General features: G+C 37.0%; 1 protein-coding gene across 2 annotated transcripts in view; it reads right to left on the reverse strand.

The window, feature by feature from the left end:
• The window catches only part of ITGA1 (integrin subunit alpha 1), a 160,826-nt gene that overhangs the window by 7,559 nt on the left and 125,622 nt on the right, over window positions 1-27,645 (reverse strand). For both annotated transcript variants that reach the window (XM_043488942.1, XM_043488943.1), the window contains exons 16-28: window positions 24,894-25,060; window positions 23,400-23,536; window positions 21,348-21,458; window positions 19,072-19,281; window positions 17,081-17,161; window positions 16,570-16,646; window positions 13,484-13,573; window positions 11,537-11,639; window positions 9,776-9,889; window positions 9,503-9,607; window positions 9,236-9,340; window positions 7,722-7,814; window positions 5,262-5,378 (exon numbers count right to left, since the gene is read on the reverse strand). In XM_043488942.1, the coding sequence (XP_043344877.1) occupies window positions 5,262-5,378; window positions 7,722-7,814; window positions 9,236-9,340; window positions 9,503-9,607; window positions 9,776-9,889; window positions 11,537-11,639; window positions 13,484-13,573; window positions 16,570-16,646; window positions 17,081-17,161; window positions 19,072-19,281; window positions 21,348-21,458; window positions 23,400-23,536; window positions 24,894-25,060 (1,510 nt within the window). The remainder of the gene's footprint in view (window positions 1-5,261; window positions 5,379-7,721; window positions 7,815-9,235; window positions 9,341-9,502; window positions 9,608-9,775; window positions 9,890-11,536; window positions 11,640-13,483; window positions 13,574-16,569; window positions 16,647-17,080; window positions 17,162-19,071; window positions 19,282-21,347; window positions 21,459-23,399; window positions 23,537-24,893; window positions 25,061-27,645) is intronic.

The raw sequence follows: 27,645 nt of genomic DNA on the forward strand, positions 1-27,645 counted from the left end.
CTGAGTTGTCTGAGTTAACTTTAAAAAGATATATTTTCACTTTTGGCTCTGACGTGCTGGGTCTTCATTGCTGCGCGGGCTTTTCTTGAGTTGCGGTGAGCCGGGGCTACTCTTCGTTGTGGTGCTTCTGCTTCTCACTGTGGTGCCTTCTCCCGTTGCGGAGTGGGCTCCAGTAGTTGCTGCACGTGGGCTCAGCAGCTGTGGTTCCTGGGTGGCACGGGCTTAATATTTGTGGCACATGGACTTAGTTGCTCCACAGCATGTGAGTTCTTCCCAGACCAGGGGTCGAACCCATGTCTCCTGCATTGGCAGGCAGACTTTTTACCACTGAGCCATAAAGGAAGTCCTGGATTAACTTTAAATGTATTAGCTCATCCATCTATATAGGCTTGACATAGAGAGACTCTTGAAAACACCCTGTATCATTTGGATATGAAAATGAAGTAATTGAACATATGAAAAATTCCACATGGTGGTGAAGGTGGGTCACTTTTCATGATGCATTGTGATAAAAATTACAACTGCTTTATTATTTCCAACTATATAGAATAATAATAATACTTTTTAAAAAAGGATAAAGAATCTGCCTGCCATTGCAAAAGATGCTAGAGATGTGGAGGGTTGGATCCTTAGATTGGGAAGATCTCCTGGAGAAGGAAATGGCAACCCGCTCCAATATTCTTGCCTAGAAAATCCCATGGACAGAGGAGCCTGGCAGGCTACAGTCCATGGGGCTGCAAAGCGTGGACGTGACTGTGCACATTATGTTGTTACATTAAAAAAGAGGATAGGAGCTGGAAGGAACCTTTGCAATATTCTAATCTAACATGGGTATTAAAAATTTTTTTTAAAGGGTCCTAGAGAAGTATTCTTTTAAATCTGTATTCTTTTAAAAACTTTCAGGTGGATTATAATAGTTCAAGCAAAGACTGTGAGTTAATTCTTTGGAAACATGGCACTTTCATGTCATTTTAATCCTGAAAGAAAGTGAAAGTGTTAGTCACTCAATTGTGCTGGACTCTCTGTGACTCCATGGACTGCAACCACCAGGCTCCTCTGTCCATGGGATTTTCCAGGCTAGGATACTGGAATAGGTTTCCATTTTCTTCTCCAGGGGATCTTCCTGACCCAGGGATCAAACCCGGGTCCCTGTACAGCAGGCAGATTCTTTTCCGACTGAGCTACCAGGGAAGGTCCCTTTTAATCATGAAGTTGTGGTAAATTATGCAAGGGAGTCCTATATTGTTTTAAAGAAAATTATTATTAAACATTTGAGACTTCTAAGGGCATACATGGGGGAAAATATGCAGTTTTAAATTAGAGAAGTTTTACTCAGGGCTTTATGCCTTCCTCCACTCCAGAACTTAGTTGGTGGTAGACATCACAAAAGAGGGGACAAGAGAACAAATGAACATGAAGAAACAATAAACGTGTCTTCCCTAGAATACAAGGTCTCCTACATGTATCAGGCCTTTTTCTCTGAGCCAAATATACGCATTCTGGATTCACAAACCATTAGGCCCTTTAACTTGTACCTGCATGTCCTGAGTCGAAAATAAATCAGACGAAGCTCTCACAAAAGCAGGTGGTGAATCATGACTTTTCTCTTTCCTGCCCTGCCCAGTTCCTGATCTTTTCTTCTTCCCTCTCAAGTGGTTTTTTTTTTTTTCTTGCTTCTTTTCAACCTCCCTTTGCTTTCCACACATGAAAAGCTTAGTTTTAAAACTCAGCTCCTGTTATCAAAAGTTTTCTACCCAACTGATTCTATTAACATTGGGTTTTTCAGTGCAAGTTGGGTGATTAGAGTGAAAACTAGGAAAATATATGTTCATAGCTTCAAATTGGACAGGGCCAATTCTAGTCAACATTTGCAACAAGTTAAGTCTGTTTGCAGCACCCAAACTTACTTTATAGTTTTCACTTTCTTTCTTTTTCTTTTTGTATTTACTTAATGATCTTATTTGTGTTCCCCCCCCCCCCCCCGCCAGTTAAAAACCCTGTGGCAAAAGTCTGATTAAACAGTCCCTGGCAGAAATACGTGCTCAACGGTTGTAATATGGAATATGTGTTGAATGAAAACATTTATCAGTTCAGTCGCTCAGTCCTGTCCAACTCTTTGCAACCCCACAGACTGCAGCATGCCAGGCTTCCCTGTCCATCACCAAAACATTTATATTAACATATAAAAGGCTACTAGATAGCAGTACTATCCCCGACTCACACTCCCCTCACAATATGCATATTGGATGAGGAACAAAGCTACAGGATTAGTAAATAAATCATTAAGGGTGGATCTTTAGACATCAGTATAAGATCAGGTTAAGACAGGAACAATCTGATTTCTCAGGGTTCCTTTGTGGACCATCTCATTCTGTCCTTTTGGTTATGATGACTGAACCTCTCCCTTAGCATGTGTTACCATATTTCAGGACATACTTCCCAATCTATTTAAACCTGTGTCCTCTAAAGCCTTCTCCCCTCAAGATTAAGTATAGTAAGCACCTACCAAGATTTTGTCAAGTCTTAATCTCTTCTATGCTATGAAGATAAAGCTACAGAGACTGTGCCTTTTGAAATGGAATTCTAGTTCCAGGAGAAATCTTTGGCCTGCTCCCTGTAGAAAGTCTCAAACTGAGAGTTTTGATGAACTCCCAGACTGGTAGAAGAATGAAGAGGAATGGAAGAAAGGCTTCTTTGGAAGAAGAATGAAGAAAGGCTAGTCCTGAGGTTTCTGCTCCACTAGTCTAAAATTAGTCTAAAAAGATGCCTGGGGATAAGGGTAGCCTTTCTGAGCTTACTGCAGACAAAATGCTTCAGGGAGGTTCAGGCAAGAGGAGGGCAAGTAATCTTTCCAGTGTAACAGAGCTGCTGAAAGGTTGAATCCAACCGGGGACTATCACTCCAATACCAAATATTTTTATGTATTTCAGGGAGTTCATGACCTTCTTGAGCAAAACCAATTCCTGGAGCTCCAGAGCTAAGAGCTTGCCCCACAGAGTGCAGCAGAGGACTATACTGGATAAAGGCATTGCTTCAACCCAGTCCTTTACTAGATGAGAACTCTTAGCGGGGTTAACTTCTGTTTGCTTCAGTGTCCCCAAGTATAAAATATAGTTAAAAGACTTAGTTGAAAAGATTGTAAAGAAAACAGAGTGAATAGAAGCAAGGGAGACCATAGAGTTAGGGGGTTAATAGCGCTGACACAAAATTGAAATGGCCCAGATTCAGATTTCTGTTCTGAAACTGACAAACCATGTGACTTTGGGAAACATATTTAATTTTTCTATGCCTCAGCTTCTTTACTTACAAAATGAGGTCCATAATAGTGTCTTTCTCATAGGGTTGATGTTAATATCTGAAGTGGAAAAGCTGAAAACGTTTCCTGGTACACAGTGAACACTCAGTAAGTGCTAGTTTTCCTCCCCTCTTCTGTGGAAATACCATTCTGATTACTGGCACTCACGCTGCTGTGACTGAATTAATTAAACCTACAGGTCAGGACTGTCCAAAGGTTGCTAAACCTTTGGGCTTAAAAAGAAGACCTAAGAAGCCATCAGAATGTATCATCAAATCATATCCTGGATGGAAGAATGTGTTTGCTTTTACACTTATGCTTTTTTCAGTGTTAGCTGCTCAGTCGTGTCCAACTCTTTGTGACCCCACGGACTATAGCCCACCAGGCTCCTCTCTCTATGGAATTCTCCAGGCAAGAATACTGGACTGGGTTGCCATTTCCTTCTCCAGCTCTTTTCAGACCGATGACCAAAAAACAGGGCTGAAAATTATTTGTTAATTTTAAGGAGAGGTATGCAGTTAGGTCTGAGACTACTTAAATATCAGCTCTGGCTTCCCCCTTCTCTTGGCAGCAGTGTGCTAAAACTGTATAAGCAAGTGCTGTGCTTAGAAGACCATATTGAAAGAAATCAACAGTAAAATGTCCTATCACAGGTGCTTACAAACAAAGAAACCCTTTTCTACGTTCCAGGCACACCCGTGACACCACTAAGCCGGGCCTTGGGTACCACAGTGTGGCAAAGCCAGGTATTACAGACAGAGCGTGGATACCCTGTGAAGTAGGAGGAAGAGCTGCAGGCCTGAGATGGAGGAGAATTCTGTCCTGGAGACTTTGCTGGAGAAAAGCTATGGATTCTATTTAATAAACTAAATGCTCCTGACATACATCTTTAACATAACTGTGTTCATCTTCTCTGAGAATAACCTCCCGAAAAGATGAAGATAGTCATTGTAAGTCAGAGTGGATAGGAGCAGTTGGTAATTTGATGGGGGAGAAATTTACTATTTAAACTATTTGATTAAAAGACACTTCTGTTGCTCGGATATCAGAAAAATGAATATGTAGCCACAATCTCTGTTTTTAACATATTGATAATTTCGCTTTTGAACAAAACAAAAAAATATAGGGTGATAAATGCTATAATAAATGCCAATTTGATATTTCATTAGAAAAACATTAAATTCAACTATGAGATTTTATTCTCTATTAAATTTATCCTAAAAGGTATCATTTCATTTCTGCTTAATTTGAAAAAGATATAAAGATTGAAAGATTTTGCATATCTTAATTTAAGCAAAACATCTACTGATATGGAAATAAACATCTGTTGATATGTAAATATACAGATTGACTAGACAAAAAATAGGTTAGTTTTACAGGAGGATTTGAAACAGGAGTGTGTGAAAGTATAAGATTTCTGTGTCATCAACTAATTGAACAAATCTCTCATTTCTCATTCAGGCATGCAACTATTGCATAAAATGTGGTATTTTTATATATTAAAGAAGCACTTAATTTTTAAGATACATAAAGATATGTGATGAGGATAAGGGCTTTATCTTAACCATAATTCTGTTGCTTCTATGTTCTTAAACTTACATAGAAATGCATTCTTTTCTTTTTTCTATAAAAGGGAGTTTTCATTCTTCTCTGCTTATAAAAGTAATGCATACTTAATTTAAAATTTCCAGTGTTATAGACAAATGAAGTTCCCCTATAATCCCAATCTCTAGAGAGATCTTCCATAATTTTTGGATATGTCTATTTTTTCTTGTACAAAAGTGGGTTCAAGTTGTGCACAGTGTTTGAGATATATATTTTTTCTTTTTAATTTTGTCTTGGTTGTCATTTCAGTGTTTTTAATGGCTATACAATACTATATTCCAAAGCATGGATAAATCAATTTGTTTCACCAATATGCGGTTGACAATTGAAGGAGAAAAGTCTAAGGAACTCTGGGTCTTACCTTCCACAGCGCTAATATGAGCAACATTAATAGCAATAATCCAGCAAAAGCACTCAACAGGATAACCCACAGTGGCACTCTGCCTGGTAGCCCATCTTTGGATATTTGGATAGCAAGCTGAAAACGATTAAACAAGATTGTTAACATTGATAAACACCTCTTAGAACTTCCAGAACACTGAGTTCTTGTAGGCTATAATTTTCTACCAAAGAGTGTACTCAATCTCATTACTACCACAGAGAAAATAATGAGTTCATTTTAAAAGGCCCTTCTTCTATTCTAAATGTCTAATCATGTCATATTCATTATTACCAAAACAATTTTACAATCTTATCCTCCAGAAATTCATACATAAAGAGTAAACTAGCTATGAATCAGAATTCTCAAGGGTAGAGGTGAATTTCACTCAGGGAGGATGAGCAGTATTTTATGTTTTAAAGTTTTATTCATAGCCTTCAGTGCATTGTTGTAATAGCATAAGTTTGGACTGGAAGGTTGTCACAGGTTGTTGACATATAAACCTGAAGGGGTCTTCTAAATCTAACTTTAATTCTAATTATAATGTACTTTATTTTTTGCTAACAAATTGAGATATAATTTTCATACAGTAAGATGCACAAATCTCAAGGGTACGGATGAACAAATTTGTGCATGCATTTCCTCAATGCATTTTTTTTTATACCACACTGTCTATTTCAGTTGACCTTCTTTTAGCATCTATAAGTTAGATCTTACCTGAAGTAAACTTGAAGGAGACAGCTTTTAATGTTACAGCTACTCAAGCTCTCTCAGCGTGGCACCTAACCCTCAAGAAAACTTGTCTGCTCTGAGTCCTATCCCTTATATTTCTGAGGCGGGGGGGAAACTAATTTAGGGTAGCTGTCAATGACCAATAACACCTCAAGGTTATGTATCTCCCTTTAACGGGGAACATCTCCATTCCTTAACCTAGAGGGGAAGATTAGAGGTAAAAAAGAAAACTAACAGGGAAGATATTTGCATAGAATGCATACTGATCCAGATCCCTCACTTGACTCTGAGTAGGTCACTGCTCATGCATCTGGAAGACAGAGCTGGCAAGAATATAGACATACATGGAATCAGACCTTTGAAGACAGACTTTAAGCACATCTAAAATAATTCCCTGTACTTAGAGGTACAGAAACGGAAATCTGGATGCGATCAGTGATTTTCCCAAGATCATACAACTATGAAATGATAATTTTTAGTAATTTTAACAGTTTAGAATAAAATGTAGAAAAAACAGCTCTGTGGGAAAATTTAAATAACATATTTAAAAATGTTAAATATAGGGAAACTAGGGATGTTAAAGAAAATGTTAAATAGGGAAAATAAAGCTAATTATAAAATTTAAACAAAATATATTTAGTAATCAAATATACTCTTTTCCAAACCCTTTCCAATATAATATATACTTTTTTTTTTTTGGTCCTTACTGGTAAAATTTTAACTTCTCTACATGTGGAACAACTTTTCATGTATCAAGCTAAGTGCTGTTTATAAAGTAAGAAAACATTATATCCAGATATTTGATGCATATATTCTTTAAAGGTACATACTTATCAGAAGTCACTGACATTGTAATTATTTTAAATAGATACTAATTTGATGGAGGAGGAAATGGCAACCCACTCCAGTATTCTTGCCTGGAGAATTCCATGGACAGAGGAGCCTGATGGGCTACATTCCATGGTGTCAGAAAGAGTCAAACATGACTGAGTGACTAACACACTCTAATTTGAAATGAAAAATGAAAACTTCTCAACGTTTGGTAGTTTCAAGTATAATTTTATGACTCATGATGTCCATATGAAATATTTAAGCTCTCATGATAAATGGGGAAATTATGCTCAATTGCCCACATGTATAACAGGTGTTTTGACCTTATTTTACAATAGGGAAAAAGAGAAAAAAGCAAACCATTGTATTTTTAAGAAGAACTCCAGCATGAATTTGTGTCAGGGAATATTACTTCATTTTTGTTTCATATTTCCCAATGGCTAAATGAAAAACCTTTTAAAATAAATTTACAAGTATTCCTATACTGTGTAAAGACACTTTCTGGAAAGAAATTGTTTTTCAAATCTGCTGTTCAATGTCAACTGCATTTTGTAATGGTAGTTTTTAAGGATGAAAATTACAAATGCATCATATGTTATCAAGGTAAGAATAAAAACATCAATTTACTGTGATGGTTATAAGTAATAAAGTCAAACATGGCATGTTAATTGTAAATATCATGGTTTTTCCCAGTTTCTCACAAAAAAGGAGACTGAAATCACACTTGAAGCTAATCAAGTGTAATTTGAAGCAGAAAGTGTCTGTCACTTATTGAGAGCAGTGCTAGTCACTGCTTTAGGGACTATAAGCAAATATAAAACGTTATGTCACAAATGGAGTGAAATGTATACTGTTTTCAAAACTTGGAGTCGCACTTACCTCTCTTTTTTGATTGCCAGCACTTAAAACTAGTGATGTATTTTCACTCTGAAGTTCTGCCCTTACAGTAAGATTTAAGCTGGAAAAATGTGCCTGAAAAGCAAACAATTTATTTTCAGCATATGGAACTAGTCACAATGAGAGCTAGCCATGTTTTAGAGCAGTTTTTCAAACTAAAAATTTCCTGAGATTGAAACATTTAACATCCAGATGGCATTCGTGGTAGGAAATGATGACTCTGTATCCACCTTTCCTCTCTGCACTCAGGTTCTCACTTAGATCCTTATTATAGAATTTTTCTGAATAACACAGTTTCTATTAAAATTTTTCCTTTGTAAAATGAACTCCAAATCCTGCCCTCCTTTCATGTAATTAGGTATGGCATAGCTACTCTCTGGTAATGAGGTTTATGTGTTTAGAATTAAATTGAAATTACCAATATTCAACAATTGATGATTTATTAAAGATAGCAACTTAATATGATCAAATCTAAAAATAGAAATTTCATATAATTAACAAAATATTTCTAATAGGGAAACAAATAATATAAAATGCAATGGATTAAGTTTTAAAGTAGTCAATTGTCAGATGGATTTGACTTTATTAGGTGTCAAAATGTCCTCCAAAATAGATAGACAGTGTAATGCAATAAATTTATCATATACATTAGCTCTAATCTTTGTTAATGCTGTCAAGGATTATCTCTCCATGACTCTTTGTTTCTTTTTAAAAAAATTAACTAATTTACTTTAATTGGAGGCTAATTCCTTTACAGTATTGTTCTGGTTTTTGCCATACATTGACATGAATCAGCCATGGGTGTACCTGTGTCCCCCATCCTGAACCCTGCTCCCACCTCCCTCCCATCCCATCCCTCTGGGCTGTCCCAGTGCACCGGCTTTGAGTGCCCTGTTTCATGCATCAAACTTGGACTGGTGATTTATTTCACATATGGTAATATACATGTTTCAATGCTATTCTCTCAAATCATCCCACCCTCACCTTCCCCGATTCTTTGTATCTTAACTGAGTTCTAAGGTATTAAGGAAAGTGCAAAGGAAAGAATAAGAGAAACTTAAAAAAAGCATATATATGAAAGGGGACCTTGGAAATAACTTAGTTACTAACAGACAAGGAAGTGAGTGAGTGAAAGTCGCTCAGTCATGTCTGACTTATTTGCAACCCCGTGGACTATAGTGTCCATGGAATTCTCCAGGCCAGAATATGGGAGTGGGTAGCCTTTCCCTTCTCTAGGGAATCTTCCCAACCCAGGGATTGAACCCAGGTCTCCTGCATTGCAGGTGGATTCTTTACCAGCTGAGCCACAAGGGAAGCCCAAGAGACAAGGAGAATGACATCCAAATAGTTGATTTAGTGGAGCTGAGGCTTGGATCACATTTGTATAGGCTTTCAGTCTTACGTTCTTTCTAAAGATGCACTCTGCTTTGTTTTATTAAGTGATGAATATTTGTTTATATTATTCAATTATTGAAGAGAACTATACAATCACTTACTTTTATAAAAGTTGGTTTCCATAAGATAAGTGAAACATTCACTTGGCTCGTGTCAGACGGAATCAGATTACATGTGATGGTGGCAAATTTACATGCACTGCAATCCTGTTTAAATGCCCAGAGGTATAAATTAGTATTCATGCCATTTGATAAAAGATAGCATATTAAAAATATTCTACATCATAGTTATTTTTAGGTTGATATTCAATTTATTCACTTGGAAAGCATGAGGTAAAATGAGCACTTGTCTTGCTAATTTGAATTTACCAGAATGGTGCCTCGTTTGATATCTTCAGATTTGGATATCATTATTTTCTTCCCAGTGTGGATACCAAAAGGATCCTGAAGGTTACTGGGTATGCAGTTGACATTCTAAGAAATAAAAACATGTCTTTTATCAGATGAGATATCAGAGGGAAAAATGACTGGGTACAATAATGTGAAGAATCTGTGAATGATAGACATTGCCAACCACGAATGATCCCTCCTGGGAAGTGTGCAATATAGAAGAAGCGTAACTCTGAGGCACACATGACTTACCTCGGAAGACGACCATCCACTTGGGTACAGTACAGGAAAACCATCCGATGTCACATTGGGAAATGAAATTGACAGTTTAAGTTCTGGCATTGGAAAATGCCCACTTTTTCTAATCTACAAGGAAAAAGAGAAAAAGAAACGTAACCTTTTTTTCTTTCAACAGCAAGTTTTCTGTCTTACATAGGATTTTGCTTCTTAATTGATTAATTAAGTTGTGTAATATTTTGAACCCCAAAATGAATGTAGAGGATTTTATGGCACTGCACAGAGAATTGGCCTTTCCTGCTTCCTTCCTTCTTCCTTTTCTTCCTTGTTTGTGGAATTCTCTAATCTAGGAAAAGTAAATGGGCCTAGAAAAAACTGATAGCCTATATTTCAAAAATTTATTCCAATAGTAGAGTATCTGAGGCATTTCAGCAAAGGGCACAAATAAAAACAATGAAATATTCTTGATAGTGTACATTTATTTCCACTTTGTAAGAGGATTTCCGTTTTCATCATTGCCAATTCCCAGAGACACTGAGACCATCTTCTAACAATGCTGTGTGATTTCATTCTTCTGAATACAGATTTAAACCCATCATTTGAATTGGATGCTTTTTACTTGAGTAACAAAAACTTGAGTCTGTATCTGTAAGTAGGCATGACCTAAAATGACAGCCTGGCTCAACTCCATAATTACTTACTCTAATGGTTAGGAAAAGTTTGTTATGAAGGGTTCAAAAATAAAAATAAAGGTTGTAATATAAAACATTATTTATGGAGGCATTAGTAGGAACACCGTAAGTTGTGGTATATATAACACGTATGAAATGTAGCAAGGAGCAGAATGAGTTACCAATTTATTTGTTGAGTAAAGGAAATTATTACCAAGACAATTTTTGAAATAGTCATGTTATTTTTTTAAAAGTGTTTTTCTAGTTATACTAAAAAATGCAAACAAAGTCTATGTGGTTATAGGTAGAGTCTATTTGATTCCTTATTCTCTCTAGGAAGTCATTCTAACTAATTTGTGTCTTATAAGGAAATTAGAGCTCTGGGTCTTTTAAGTTGCTTGAAAGTATAATTATCATCAATTTAAATAAAATTATTTTAAGGTGACTTACTGGTAAAGAATCTGCCTGCCACTGCAGGAGATACAGGTTTGATCCCTGGTCTGGGAAAATCCCACACGCGGTGGAGCAGCTAAGCCTGTGTGCTACAAAGACAGAGCCGGTGCTCTAGAGCCCGTGAATCGCAACTTCTGAGCTCACGTGCTCCACAGCAAGAGAGAACCCAGGGCAATGAGAAGCCCCTGCACTGCAACTGGAGAGTAGCCCCCACTCTCTGCAACTAGAGGAAAGCCGGTGCAGCCACCAAGACCCAGCCCAGACAAAAATAAGACCCCCATGGACTGTAGCCCACCAGGCTCCCCCGTCCATGGGATTCTCCAGGCAAGAGTACTGGAGTGGGTAGCCATTCCCATCTCCAGGGGATCTTCCCTACCCATGGATCAAACCCAGGTCTCCTGCATTGCAGGCAGATTCTTTACCATCTGAGCCACCAGGGAGCCCCTAAATAAAAAATTTAAAACTATTTTAAATTATAAATTTATTTTAATTTAAAGAAATTATATACATGTAATTTAAAGAAATTATAAAGAAAAATATGCTGGAATAGATTAACTGTTGAACCAACATATTTGTATGTGTCTGTTAATATTTTAACTTCTAAACTTACAAACACCTCTTTCACAACACTAATTTAGAGGTAATTTCTTACCAAGTAGAAGATATCAATTTCATTTCCAAGGTCCTCAGTAGAATTAATAACTTCAGGGACAGTCTCATTGGCCGCAATTGAAATATGGTATTCACTTGCAGAGCTTAAAAAAAGTAATTGGAAGAAGAAAAGTAAAATAAAACAAAGTGAAACTTTCACTTGACCTCACTTTTTCTTTCTATATACTAGGAACCCCGCAATAAGTACTTCAAGAGATTTCAAATCAAACACAAATTCTTTTACCCTGAAATCTAAAGTTAAATCTTTGAGGAGGATGAGAAAGATTACAATTTAATTCAATAGTTACCAATGCTTAAAATACTAAAACATGTATAATTTTTAAAATAAAAGTTTGATTGATAAGACATGAAATGTTCTCATGAATTTATTAATATCATCTACATTTAGTGAATAATCAGGCTAAAACTTGGTATTTTTAATAGTGCTGAATTTAAATAGATTTTAATAATTTGTTAGCTTTTCACAATTTAAAGTCATGTATTTACTGTTAAAATCTTTTTCATAAAAGTTTCATAAAACTTTCAATCTTTTTCATAAAACTCCATGTTCTTTGGATGAACTTGGTAGAAGGACATGTAACATAAACATATTTAAAAGCAATCCTTCAGTTTAGAGAAGATAAAAAATACATGTTTGCCAAAATTTGATTTTAAATAAGTGAAAAATTCTTGGGATAAGTCAGTGTACCAGAGAATTGAAAGTAAAAAAATAGAAAACAGTGAATAGAATTAAAGGTTAAGATATATATGCAAAATCTACATGTATATCCTACAATCCTTTCATTTTTGTGGTCTGTTATTAGTAAAACAAAAGTGCCATAGAAGATAAATTAATAACATGACAAGAGTCAGAATAAATGACACAGAGTTTTGTACTTTTTGTACACGGCTCATATTTATTTAGCAAAAGCCTGGAGTCCTGCTCATGCAGGTTTACTAACATAATTGGTGTTTGGATAGCTCAGAAATTCTTACGAAAAAGGATGGTTTATGAATAATGGAGGAAATAAATTTTATTGCTGTTTAGTCTTTAAGTTTGGCCACCTGATGCGAAGAGCTGACTCATTGGAAAAAATCCTGATGGTGGGAAAGATTGAAGGCAGGAGGAGAAGGGGATGACAGAGGATGAGATGGTGGGATGGCATCACCGACTCAGTGGACATGAGTCTGAGTAAACCCTGGGAGATGGTGAAGGACAGAGAAGCCTGCCGTGCTATAGTCCAGGTGTCGCAAAGAGTCGGATATGACTGAGCAACTGAACAAGAACAAGAAGTCGGTAAGTTGTGTCTGACTCATTTGCAACCCCATGGACGACAGCCCACCAAGCTCTTCTGTCCATGGGATTTCCCAGGCAAGAGTACTGGAATGGGTTGCCATTTCCTCCTCCAGGGAATCTTTGTGACCCAGGGATTTAACCCACATCTCCTGCATCACAGGATTCTTTATCACTGAACCACCAGGAAAGTCCCTGAAGAAATAAATACCTCTTGTCAATAAATGATGATTTAATCTTGAATTTCCAGGATGGGCAGAATAATCAGATCCCACACAATGAGAATAAGAGCCAAGAAATATGTTGGTGACCTCTACAGACACTGCCTTTCATGAAGGATTTCTGGGTCTTTAGCTTGCATTTAGGACTTAAGACTGGACTGCTAATGCAATTCAGTGTCAGTAGCACCTCACATTTCAGATTATTTATGATGCTGGTTCTCAATTTTTAGTGCACGAGAATCACCCAGAGGGTTTAACACAGATTTCTGGGCCCCCTCCCCAGAATTTCTTATTCAGTACGTCTGGGGTGAGGTCAGAGAATCTGCCTCCCTAAGAAGCTCCCAGGTGATTCTGATACCCATGTTCAGGGACCACAAGCTGAGATCCACTGGGTTACAGCAAGGCATCGACCTGAAGTGTGGGGTTCTCCTACCTGGAAAACTGTAGTCCAACTTCATACTTTACAGGGATAGAAATGTTCACTTCATTATCAAAAAGGGTTTCAGGCGGCTCTTCACTGTCACTAGAAAACATAGCAGTCAGACAAATCATTAAACCGTTGGCTATTTAGAGACTTTTCTAAGCATTTGAATGAGAAGTTTATTTTGGTAACTAAATAAAGACACACACACAAAATAGAATTACTGATTTAAAAAGAAAATTCAGTGTGGAGAGGAAGATCAGAGATGAATATTGTTAAAAGACCCTAAGGTGATTCTCAAGTGCAGCGAGGGTTGAAAATGACACTGATTTTTGAAAATGACAAGGTTTTGCAAACTTCTATGTGAATAATAAGTATTCTTGGGTCAAAGATTAAATACACAGATTACTGGACTTTTCTCCCAGAACAATATGGATTTAGTAGGCCCAAAGTAAGATTCATGAAGTTGTGTTCTTTTATATAAATCACACAGGTGATTCTTATTTATCACAGATGAGGCCCTTGTGAAGAGATGTGCTCAGGAGTACCCAGCTGAGGATAAATCTAAAACCTTTGCCTTCTCACTTAACAGTCCTTCTATGCCTTGTACTTGGGCTTCCCTAGTCGCTCAGACAGTAAAGAATCCTCTTGCCATGAGGGAGACCTGGGTTCGATCCCTGGGTTGGGAAGATCCCCTGGAGGAGAGCATGGCAACCCACTCCAGTATTCTGGCCTGGAGAATCCCCTTGGACAGAGGAGCCTGGCAGGCTACAGTCCATGGGGTCACAAAGAGTCAGACTCAACTGAGTGACTATGCACAGCACAGCACATGCCTTGTACTTGGTGCTTATTTGTTGAACACCTACCTTCCTCCCTGATTTTAGTTATCATTTCAATTATATATTAGTTAAATGCATGCCAGATAGTTATATATTTATATGTACATACACATATCTCATACTCTCCTGTATTAAGTAAAAAAGCATGGACAAATGCTATAACAGGTACCAACACTGGCTCTGGGGCCAGAGGGCCTGAGATTGTTCTTGGATATTGACCTACTTTGGGACAGCTGTTTAGTCTCTCTCTGCCTCAGGCCTCAGTTTCTTCATCTATAAAATGGGAATTTTATGACTAAATTCTTAATAAATAATAATTTAGCAACAAGTGTAAAATGCTTAACATTGTGCCAAGGACACAGGGAATACTCAGTAAGTATTAATTTTTATTATTATTATCATATATACCCCTCTACCAAGTGACCAAGCACCTAGCATTTTGTCTCACAAAATGGGCAACGGGTACCCTTTAATAACTGCTTATTCCCAAGTATATTAGCAGCATGATATGAGCAATGGGGCAGTGAAGGCAGCTCCCTGTCTTGGGTTACAGATATATGTGTGACTGGGCTTTTGCTGTAAATGGACCCTGCCTCTAACCCATTCCACACTGCAGCCCAGTTAATCTTTGAAAGAAACAGCTCTGTACAGATGACTTCACCCCTCAAAAACATTTCATGGCCTGTTCAACTAAGAAAAGATGCCTCATTTCGAAATTCAATACTCACCATCCATGGTAAGATGTACATTCCCTGTTTATCTTCCATTATTCCTTTATGTATTCTCCTATATTTGCACAAAAATTGATTGCCCAATATTCCCCCAAATAGATCTAGTGGTCTACCTTCGCGTTTTTGCTCAAGCTGTGCATTTTTACTTGAAACATTCCATCTAACTACCCACCAACCTCTCTGAATTGCTAGCCATTCTTTAAGGTCCTTCTTAATTATAACCTTCTTGATGAAGCTTTCTTGGGTTTTCATTGCCAAGTAGATATAATTTCACCCTCCATTAAGTCTCCACACACGGCTTCTATTTCTTTAATAAATTTTCGTTGTTCTATTCTGTATGATAATTAATTTAAATACTAGTCTCAGTCCCCTACTGTAACATTCACTTCATGAGGAGCTTCATGCGCTTATTTAAGTGACAAAGTCAGTATCTTGTCCACGTGCTGTGTGTGCTGTGTTTAGTCATTCAGTCCTGTCCAACTGTTTCCTGTCTGACTTTTTGTGACCCCATGGACTGTAGCCCACCAGGGTCCTCTGTCTATGGGATTCTACCATGGACAAGAATACTGGAGTGGGTTGTCATGCCCTCCTCCAGGGTATCTTCCCAACCTAGGGATTGAACCCAGGTCTCCAACATTGCAGGCAGATTCTTTACCATCTGAGCCACCAGGGAAGCCCAAGAATATTGGAATAAATCATCTATCCCTCTTTCAGGGGATCTTCCTGACCCAGGAATCCAACTGTGGTCTGCTGCATTTCAGGCGAATTCTTTACCAGCTGAGCTACCAGGGAAGGGCTATTTTGTCCATAGTAGAGCTCAAATAAGTATTTGCTAAATTGAACCGAATTGAGTATACAGAATTAACTCATCCATTAATTCATTTTCTCACTCATTAACTTTACATTTATTTAGTAATTATTCAATTATTAGATTTTTTTTAAACTGGGAATAAAACAACAAATGATAAAAGTTTACCTCAAGTTGCTTATGGTCCAGTGTATAGTTACTCTTAGAAAAAAGGTAAGTACTATTTCAATTTCCTTATTAGACTTTTGCTATTTTTAGTTTGTGTATTGTCTATACCATCTTTCAGAAGCTTTGACTGATTTGAATAAAATTTATTAAACTACAAAAGGGTATCATAAAATTTGAAGTCTCTTTAATGATTCAGTTGACTTTGATGGGCAGTCTGTAAAAGTTTTTAAATTAGCAAAGCCTATAAAATTTTTAATGTATTTAAATACAATTTGGCAGATATAAGTGATGTGTGATTACAACATGTTTTATGGCTCAAAGAACCAGTGGTTTAACCCAATTAGGTTTATTATTTCTATTAAATGAAAATTTCTCTATTTTGCTAATTATTCATAAGGATGATTTTGTGAAGCAAAGGGGTTCACTGCCTTCTACTTCCACTGATTACATAAAAGCTGTAAGAAGTTCCAGTCAGTCTACAGAACATTTTAAATATATGAAAGAAATTATATGCAGGCATCCACATACACTCATGTACATACAGGGACCAACCTTGTTGCACTTAAATGAATGATCACATTTTCCATGAGATAAGATGTGTTAAACTGAAATAATATTTTGAATGTTACCTATAAAATAAAAATATCTTTAGTAACAGATAAGGAAGTAGAATTTTTGCATTAATTAAAGTATTAAATCATATAAATATTTTCCTTTTTAAAATAAAATTGCCTAAGTTTATTAATTAATAATGCAAATTTCATGAGCAAAGGAGAAGATATATGTGAAAACATCTTAACACACCAGAAAATGTTACATACAGATCCAACACTATCACATTATTATATCCCACCCATTGTTATTTTTTCATATTACCACTGTCTACCAGATCACAATCATAAACCTTGTAATTATGAAATGCTCATTATTAAAGTCTCTTTAAAACAGAAACTTCAAGTACCAGCAACCATCTAAACACATCCATTAGAAACACATATATTTGGTTTTGAGCATATTATTTTTTGTATCCAATTGCCACATGTATTTTCTATAATCTGCGTACCATTTCTCCTTTTCTTAGGAAAGGATAGCCAACTTTACATGTGATATTATGATTGGATTCACAACTGTCTTTTTGGATAGCCTAGGAAGAGAAAGTAAACAGAATTAGATCAGATACGCAGGTGAAATACTTGAACTTGACTGAAATACTTGAATTGATTGAAATACTTGAGCTCAGATTTTCCCAGCTGTGCCTTAGCGGCTGCCTTGCTAAGATTTCGCAGCATAGTTTTTGGGAAAGTCTCAGCATTCTAAGATCACCTGTCCCACAGCTCAAGGAAATGTAAGGACAGGATCTTCCACTGAAAACCGGGAGGACTAACACCATCTGCCTCAGGGTGAGTAGGTGTCTGTAGGAAATGATCCACACCTACAGGATGACCACGTGGAAGTCCACAGTGAATGGTCGTCACTGAAGAAGTGGGTAAGAGCTTGAGATCTGACCTGGGACCACCAGGATTTAAACTCTGAGGCCCACACTGTTAGCTTTATCTTCATCAGGAATCCTCTCTTCTCTGGGTCTGATTTTCCATTTACCAGGGTTAGTCAAACTCTATCTCATCAAGTTGAAATGCCTTTGAATGTTAGACTCACTAGTATTTTACATACAACAAAAAGGAAACAATAATGCCTCCTGTAAAATAAGCATACATATTGTAAAATGCAATTACAGAAGCATTTAAGTGTAAAAAAAAGGGTTTATCTTAGAATCTCTGTAGTATAGTAACACCCTACTTGCAAAGGAATTAATGAGAATTAAATAAATAAAGCTTGTAGAACAGTGTCTGGCACATAATACGACTCAAGAAAAAACTATCATTATTAGGATTGTTACTGTAAATAAAAGTATTTAGAGAGAGGCTTCATTGATTTCTCTGTCTCTCTGCCAAGGCCATGAAGTCAGTTGAAGAAGATACAGAGAGTGACTTTCAATACAGTCCTCTTTTCTCAGAAAAATTCAGGGGTACTATTTTCCTGGCATTGCTTTGCTCATTGAGATTTTTATTTAACATTCTTTACTGAATCTAAACTATGTGCCAGTAATATAGGATATTTTTTAAGTCTATCTTAGTATCATGTTCCTGAGTGATGTCCTAATAAATTGGAGAAGGAAATGGCAACCCACTCCAGTACTCTTGGCTGGAGAATCCCTTGGACAGAGGAGCCTGGTGGGCTACAGTCCATGGGGTCGCAGAGTTGGACACGACTGAGTAACTAACACACACACACACACACACACACACACACACACACATGTCAGTGAAAATCTGAATTTACAGAACCTGGACAATTAAAGTTTTAGTATTATATATATTAAGCATACTTGGTTTTAATATGAATCATATATAGTACTAACTCATATAAATATACACGGAATTTTAATTCAGGGGAGTTAATTCAGAGATCATAATTAAAAGCAAAGTTCAAATTTGGAAGTATTAATTAATCCTGATAGAGCATCTTATGCAGCTGTATGTTATTGCCAAAATAATAATAATAAAAAAAAACCCTTCTGTCATGACAATGAGACATAGTCATTTAATACAACTCCCTTGCCAATGTAAGGATCGTGCATAGAAAATGGGGAATGGTATCTTGATTTTTATGCACATAAATGTTTTGTTATTGTTCAGCAAATGTACTGCTCCTTCTCTGCCCTTCTGTTAACCTCTTTGACTTTATTTTTTGTTGGCTTAGTCTCAATTTCAGTGATGTAAGGCTTCTGTGAAGCCTACAGTTTTTGTACATCAGCTATCCTTTCTGGATATTGAATCCAAGAAGAGTCATACAACCTCTAAAGAAATACATCAAAACAAAAACTTTTTTAAAAAAAAAAAGTTTGGTCCTTTCATCATTAGTAAGTGCTAGTTTTGTACAAAATGCTTTCTAGTCTTCTAAAATCAATGTAATAAAAGTTACCCCAGTAGTATGAAAAGTAGGTTCAATGCATGATTATTATAAGAATAAATAAATTTAAAAGTAAAGGTTTACCTCAATTCCTGAAAAAATTAGATTTGGAGAATAATTCACTATGGTTCTGGTGTTATAGGCACTGTCCTTTTTATTTTTGACCGTGAGGCTAACATTGAACTTATCATTGTGGGACTTGACAATAAGCAGGCCCTTTTCTGTGGTGGATACATCCAAGGCAAGGTCTGAGACACATTTTTCCTTGTTTCCACAATCTTTGGCAAAGGGAATCTGAAATAGTCACAGAAAAGCAATTTTTCAAAATTTAGCTAGGCATTATTGAAAATTACCTATGAACTTGCATAAAAGAAATGACATATTTCCAAAATAAGCAGGTCATAAAGAGAACAGATTTCACTGCAGAAATCATAAGGAATTTTTATAGTTGTTCCTATAATTTATAGGGGAAAATAATAATTTTTACTTTTGGCTATAAATTTTTCCAGTCTTTTAAGGAATGCACAGTTTTCACAGATGTTTTTCACTGGCTTTCATCTGCCAGAACTGAACAGTTTCAAAGAAATAAGTCAAGTACTCCAGGATCCAAAGTTATGAGAGAACACTGTAACACTCAAATCTGATCATGAGATTTTCTGTTTAAAAGAATCAAATACTTAAGGTCATAATAGCTTCAGTCAAGCAGGTAGAAAAAGATCAAGCCACCTAACTGGGCGCTTTCCTTGACTCCTCTTCTTCATTCAGCCCCTCCCCCTTATCCAACCCATCACCAAGAACCATCCACTCTTCTCTGTTCTAAATATCTTCCACACCTCCTTGCCTCTGCATTTCCACCTCTATCTCTAGCCAGCTCTTCTTACTTGCTCCTCTGAACTAAAGCAACAACTCCCTGACTGGTCTTCCATACCCACTCTTGATTCCCTCCAAACATTTTCCACCTTGCAGCTGAAGTAATTCTTCAAAGAACCCCCCAAAATCCAGTGCTATCACCAAACCAACTAAAGCCATCAAGAGCATTCCTCGGCTCTTCAGGAACAATTAAAGTCTGCGCAGCGTCACAAAGTCCTGGTGATCTGGCTCCTGCCTGTACCGCCTGTCTCATCTCACATCACCTTCTGCCCTTGCTCTTCGGCTTCAGCAGCACTAGTAAGCTTACTGAGTTTCTTTTATGTCTCTGAACCTTGGCATGCATCCCTCTTCTTGGAACACTGCCTTCTCCACTCCTCTAATAAGATGGAAAAATCTTCCTGTGCTTCAGGTCTCAACTGCAGTGGCCTAAGTTCCAGGGAGGGTTGGGAAGATCCCCTGGAGAAGGGAACGGCTACCCACTCCAGTATTCTGGCCTGGAGAATTCCATGGACTATATAGTCCATGGGGTCACAAAGATTCAGATACAACTGAGTGACTTTCACTTTTCGCTTTCTAATCCTTGATACTTCAGTGTAGCAGAAGTTCCCTTTGAGCTCTGAAGTTCTCCTCCAGGGCATGTCCTGTAACGACTGCCTAATACTTGTTTCCTAGGTTAGAACTGCAAGTTCTGATGCCTGAAACATGAAAGACACTCAGTAAATATATTTGTAAGGAAGGAAGGGAAGGCAGAAGATAGGTGCAGGGGAAAACGAATTTCCCATCTCACCTCCACTAGTTGGAGAAGGTAATGGCAACCCACTCCAGTATTCTTGTCTGGAAAACCCCATGGGCAGAGGAGCCCTGGTGGTCCCTGGGGTCACAAAGAATCAGATATGCCTGAATGACTAACAAACTCCACCAGTGCCACACTCACAATCTCACTCTTTTGCAGTGATCAGACAGTAGTCTGAACTTGGAAGCATAAACTAGATGAGCACAGTTTAGTCTCTTCCTCTGTCTTCCGTTGTTGGGGTAGTGGTGAGCCCAGCAGGAAGCATACATCACATTTCCATTCTGCAAGTTTTACAAAGTGGGTCCTCCGGAAGGCCTGAGATTAGTGAGTACTGCTGATGACCTATTTAGTTACCTGTGGCCTCAGCCTGGCTCTGTAGGAGGACCCCCATTATACTCAAACCATGCCCTGGAACCCAGTGTTCATTGGTAATAAAGGGGAGTTCCAGTTGGCCAACCCATGTTCAGTTGCTCCTAAATTCAGAAAAGATAAAAATAGGTGTCATTTGTAAGTTCCCTTAAACTCCAGCAAAAGGAAGTAAGAAGAATTGAGAAAAGTCTAGAAAAATCTAATGCCTTTAAAAAAAAAATTAATATAATTGCTTTAGGCTTGTGTGTGTGCATCTGTTTATATGTTTCAGGTTTTTTTCCTAATATATTCACAAATAGGCATTCTAAATTTTAAAAATCTGACTTACATATTCATGTACTGAATTTGGTAGAGAATCATCAAGAACAGGCCCATTTTCTGGATCGGTAAGATTAAAATCCAAAGTTATTCTCACAGAGTCCCGAAAGTCATGCTTGTCCTAGAGGTCAAAACACAGAATATGTCATTGGCATCATATTCCTTGGGCCCTGTGATGGCTTTCTTCTTCTGCCCCATGGATCAGGCTTATTGGACCTTCTCGTGCTCCTGATCTGACATATGACCTGATTAAGCTTTTGCTTCACTAGAGAGAGACTGCCCTTCTGCCTTGACAAGGGACACTTCCAGAACATAGAGGCTTCTGACTGTGACCAGCTGACTCACATTCAGGTTCTCAGACAGGCCTGCTGGAATGATGGATAGGTTGTACTTGGCCATGTCAGGATGTACAACTTCAAGCTACTTGCATAACAATATCATTTCTCTTGAGACCTTGAGCTAAAAAACATTATGTAATACTTCTAGGAACATCTCTCAACTTCAAGAGAGCAACCCTTCTTTAAACTGAGTTGCATTTCTTTAATATGATATATACCTTGAGTTGTAAAAATTTTATAATGTAAAAGGATATGAAAATAATATGAATGTGATCAATATTGGTTTTATTACCATCAGTGACAGCCATCATTTATGGCATGACCAGAATTATGAGTTTTATACACATTATTGAGAATTATTTCAACAATCTTCCAAGACACAAAATAATTACAATCTTTATTTTACAGATAAATAAAACTGAGCCTCTAAGAGACTAAACCACTTTGCCAAAATTATTCAGAATGTAGGGAAGCTGGGCTACAAATTCCCGGCTGGCTGACTCTATAACAAACGTTAAAGTATCCATCAAAATCCAGAAGTATTTTGGAAATTTTGAAACTAGTTCATTCCTTTCAATACCAGTGCCTAGATGTAGCTAGATGCTAAATTTTTGGAGAAATATATACAACAGTGAGTAGGTTGGAGACACTGCCAAATCTGGCTTCACACCTTTTCAAATTTTATCCAAGTCCTAACTCCTAAAGTTTCAATTCTGATGAAGCAAATAGGAAATTAACTCCATTTTTATTTTTCTCATCATAGATTGAATTCAATATTGACCAAAAATGCTTATCTTGATATATGTCATGAGGAATATTAACTTGAAAATTACTGAGGAAGAATAAACATGGCACACCAGCTTGCATATCTTCTGTCACTTTCCTGCCCCTGACTACAATATTTTCAAAATATGAAACATGAATACATCAGGAATAATGAAATAAGTCAGAAGTGGGGGCAAATAGGCTTATTTCATTTAAAATTCCAAGATCATGTTCAAGTCTCTAAGTTTCAATCTCCATTACTAACATCAGGGTTTTCTCAGTACATCTGTTCTTCTTTTCTTTTTCTTTAGTGTCACATACATTTTAAGAGACTCTTGCTCCATGTACACAGTGATGCAATAAAATACATTTCAAATGGTTCAAACTGGCTTAGCAGCCATCTCTCGAGGTTAATAATTTGCTTTCCAAGGCTCCTTCATCCACTAAAATAGAAACAGGTAGCATAAAGCTTACAGATGACAGAAAATGCCAGATATTTTTCCTTCAGTCTAAAGTCAAAGAGTGAAACATATAGTTCAATGGACAAAAACAGAACCCAGAAAGCATAAGGCCCAACAGTTCCCCTCAGGGCATTTAACCTTAGCCACAATTGATGGACAAAGCCTACAAAAGTTCAGTGATGCTTTCAAGTTGAAAGAATGAATGAATGAAATGAATAAATGAATGAAATACAAGATCTCTATCAACTGGTGCACCATGCCTTTTACTGTTCTATAATATATGGATGTCTGATAGCATACAGAAGAAATATGAAAGATAGCTTTATGAAATATATTTAGAAATTAGAAAATCAGATCTATGATTTTCTAAGAAAAGTGAACCAAGTTTAATTCATGATTTGCACTTTGAAGTAAACGTAAGATTGACTGACTTGAAATAAGGCATCTCTATTTTATTTTGATCTGGAATAAGTCAGCTATTATATATGATTTACTTGCCAACATGTAGAAGGAATGCTTAGTGCATTCTGACTCTTGAACTGTGATGTTTCTTTGAATCTTCCTCTCTTGAGTTCCAGAGAAAAAACTCCGTGATATCTGTCTTAGAGAATCTAATGTGACACGGTACTGCATATCTATAAAAATAAAAAAAGAATAATTGGCAGACATGTTCATTTGGGGTTATTATCATATGACCCAGCTCATTAATATTATAGAAAAATCTCTAGAGCAACCAGTCAACACAAGTTATTCAGCATATTCACACTACTGTAGTACAATGGTATTTGCAGTCATGAAGGTAATCTTGAGGAACTCTAAAGAACTCTCCAAGTTTGCAAGGCTTTTAATGTTTAATTACACTTATTTTAAAATGTATTTGTATGTGTACACACACCTACCTACATACCACCTAATTTCTTGAACATGTGGGTATGTTTAACTGGGTTTTCACTTAGCTTTTTTTTTGTTAATTTAGAAATGTTAGACCCCTGTTTAGAATATTGACTATGTTGTATTTCAACAGAGGCAAAAATATACATTAATGATATTTTAAACATATTATAAAAGATGTCATTTTTGACTGTTCAAAGGATATAATAAAATAAGCTAAATAAATAAAAGTTTAATAAAATAAGCATACCACAATAAGGAAAACAAGTTAGGCCTTATACCTTATATGAAGGCAACAATCTTTCTTATTTCCTTGCTTAATTACCTTATAAAAACAAGACAAATAATGTTGCATATGATAATGTAAGTCATTATTTTACATTCCTATACCTCATTTATCTTCCAGTCAGAGGTCTACTGCAGATCATAAATGGGCACATGTAGTATACACTAAGAAAAATAGATTTTAAGGATTAATCATTTTTCTCATTCTACTTATATTTGGTTTGCAGACTAAACTACTATTGGGCAGGCAGTGATCTTCACAGTTTTGGCTCCAACATGTGTCAATATCATTAAAAACTGCTTTAGGAATTGTAGAATATAGGCAAAAAAGGGATACCCAGGCTGATGTAATGTGCCTGAGAACACACATGGGATCTGTTTGACCCTAAAAAACAAGGGTCACCTTCTGATTGGAGCAGAGATCTCAGGAAGGTGGGGCCATTCAGGTCCTTTGTAATATCAGTCTTACTGGAGAGAGCCCAGTCTTCAACTCTGCCTTAGAATTGGTGTCTCTTTCTCTTTCTCTAGCACTTGAATGTTCAGAGTAAATAGGAGAGCCAGAGGAGAAATACGGAAGCCAACTATGGAAGGCAACCAAATATAAGTATGTAGTTTCTGCTCCAGAATTTACAGGTTCCATAACCCATTCCTTCTACACTAAAATTTTTTTCAAGGTTCAGTATGTTCACAGAGGCAAATGTGATGTAAAATTCCTATCACTGAGGGGAAGACACTATCTTACTGGATTCATCCTGTGGGGGCAATAGAATACACTGTCCTCCTGCTCCAAAGTACTTCTGTACATATGACACTTACCAGCTTCATAAACCATGTTTTCTTTGGACTTCAATTTCACATTGAAACACACCGTGGCATTTATACACACTGTTTCCTTTCCCTCCACACGGCAGTTTTTCTTTTGAATATTCACTTTATTGGGTTCAAAATTCATGGTCACTTTAACAACAGCCACATCTCGAGACCTGCAAATGCATAAGCCATGGGGGGTCACTACTTATTTTTACATTTAATGCATGGCCATCCTTTTGGGAGTGCAAAGTGAGTCATCTGAGATGATTCTTCTTTGTATGCAGCATGGGTTCTCAGGATGCCTTTCTCTCATGAAGCTTTGATACAGAAGAGATTATATCTGACATTCTGAAGACACCCTGGTTATTCTGGAACCAAGTTAGGCATTGGGTTCTGAAGGGTGACAGAATATGTCACCCTAAAATATAAGAGTTTGGGACACGCCATCGCAAAGCATGTCACTTTGGTATACTGATCATTTGAACTGCAGGCACTTAAAATACAACAAATGCTGAGAGACTTTCTCAGAACTCCAATTAACTGCCTAAAGATGCACCCTCTAAAGAAAACTCAGTTGTCATAAATCCTTTCCCAGGAGTGTCATCAACCAGAGAAGATTGACTTGTCACAGAAGAGGAGGCTGGAGGGGACACCACACCCAGACAAACTTTGTTACAAACTGTTTTACCTCCCATATATTCTTTTAAGGGCCTATTATACATCTTTCCTAAAAATTGTTTATTTTCCCTAAGAGGCCTACATCTCCCTTTCCTTTCCTATTAAGGTAATTTTTAAGTGTGAATTCTAAGCTACCTCAGAGAGTTATTCAATATCTCCCATGTATACATGAGGTATATGTGTTCTAATAAACCTCTGGGTATTTTCTGGTTTTTGTTTGTTTTAGTGTTTTTTTCTGTTAATCTGTCTTTGATTACAGAAGTCTCAGCCAGGAAATCAGAAAGGTACAAGGAAAATTAATTTTCATTCCCTACAATTGATAGGCCAAGGAACTGTGATTTGCTATGATAGAAAAGAGATGAAATCAAGTGGCCAGGTGCAAACTCAGAACCAAAACCATATTTCAGCACCTTTGAGTTTGTTCCCAACCTGGGAAGAGCCCAGAGGACCCCTGGACAACTTTGTTGCACTCTAATACTTGTCTGTTCTTCTTGTAGGGTCAGCCCTGCTCCTGTTTCCGGGAAAGAGAAACAGAATAGCACGAGAAGTACTCTGCTATTTATTATTATATAGATGCCATTTATTATTCATTTACATTTTAAATTAACTTTCATAACAAGACATATTATTTTCTCTGCTTTATATGTAACCAAGACTTTGAGAGATTATTTTGTCAGAAGCTGTCCAGGGATTTAAACTAGGATTTAAACCCAGTCTTTCTAATTCCAATGCCCGGTGATTTCCACTAATCCAAAGTGAGAAGACAGTAATCCAAAATTAGGCAAAGAGAGTATATGGAGCCTGAGGTCAACGCCTTAGAATGAAGCCAGTATAATTGTTAAATACCTTTATCTGGCTTCTGCTTTGCAATCAGACTGGCTCTTAGAATCCGCCTGCCAATGCAGGAAATGTGGGATCAATCCCTGGTCGGTAAGATGCCCTGGAGAAAGGAATGGCAACCCACTCCAGTATTTTTGCCAGGAGAATCCCCTTGGACAGAGGAGCCTGGTGAGCTACAGTCCATGGGTTGCAAAAGAGTCAGACACGACTTAGCAACTAAACAACAATGATCTTGTGAATATATAGGACTTTGCTAATGTTTTTGCATGTAAAAAAATTATATTTTTTTCTCGTAAAAATATTTACCCATAGAATATAGGAAAACATAAAAAAAGAAACAAAATACAAATCAGTTGTAATTCTATCACCCAGCACTAATCACCATTCAAATACATATATATAGATAGATAGATAGATAGATAGATAGATAGATAAACACACATATGCATATACAAACACTGGCCCAGATATATACATAAGCATACCTACTTAAAAATATTATAAGCAACTTTCCAATATTTCTGTTTTTTTGAGAACATTAGGAGAGTCCCAGGGACTGAGGAGCCTGGTGGGCTGCCATCTATGGGGTTGCACAGAGTCGGACACGATTGAATCGATTTAGCAGCAGCAGCAGCATACTATTCCAACAAATGCATGAACCATAATCTATTTATTCAAACTTCTCTTATTGGATATGTATCTTAACTCCTTAAAAAAAATCTAAAACCTACAGCACTATGATTATTCTAAAGATCATATATCTCTAATCATAGATTGTACCTTTAAAAAATTTTCAGTTCAGTTGCTCAGTCATGTCCGACTCTTTGTGACCCCATGGACTGCAGCATGCCAGGCCTCCCTATCCATTACCAACTCCTGGAGCTTGCTCAAACTCATGTCCATTGAGTTGGTGATGCCATCCAGCCATCTCATCCTCTGTCTTCCCCTTCTCCTCCCACCTTCAGTCTTTCCCAGCATCAGAGTCTTTTCAAATAAGTCAGTTCTTTGCATCAGGTGGCCAAAGTATCAGAGTTTCAGCTTTGGCATCAGTCCTTCCAATGAATATTCAGGACTGATTTCCTTTAGGATTGACTGGTTTGATCTCCTTGCAATCCAAGGGACTCTCAAGAGTCTTCTCTATCATCACAGTTCAAAAGCATCAATTCTTCTGTGCTTAGCTTTCTTTATAGTCCAACTCTCATATCCATACATGACTATTGGAAAAACCATAGCTTTGACT

Source organism: Cervus canadensis, chromosome 16 (assembly GCF_019320065.1).
Source record: "Cervus canadensis isolate Bull #8, Minnesota chromosome 16, ASM1932006v1, whole genome shotgun sequence".
Lineage (NCBI taxonomy): Eukaryota > Metazoa > Chordata > Mammalia > Artiodactyla > Cervidae > Cervus > Cervus canadensis.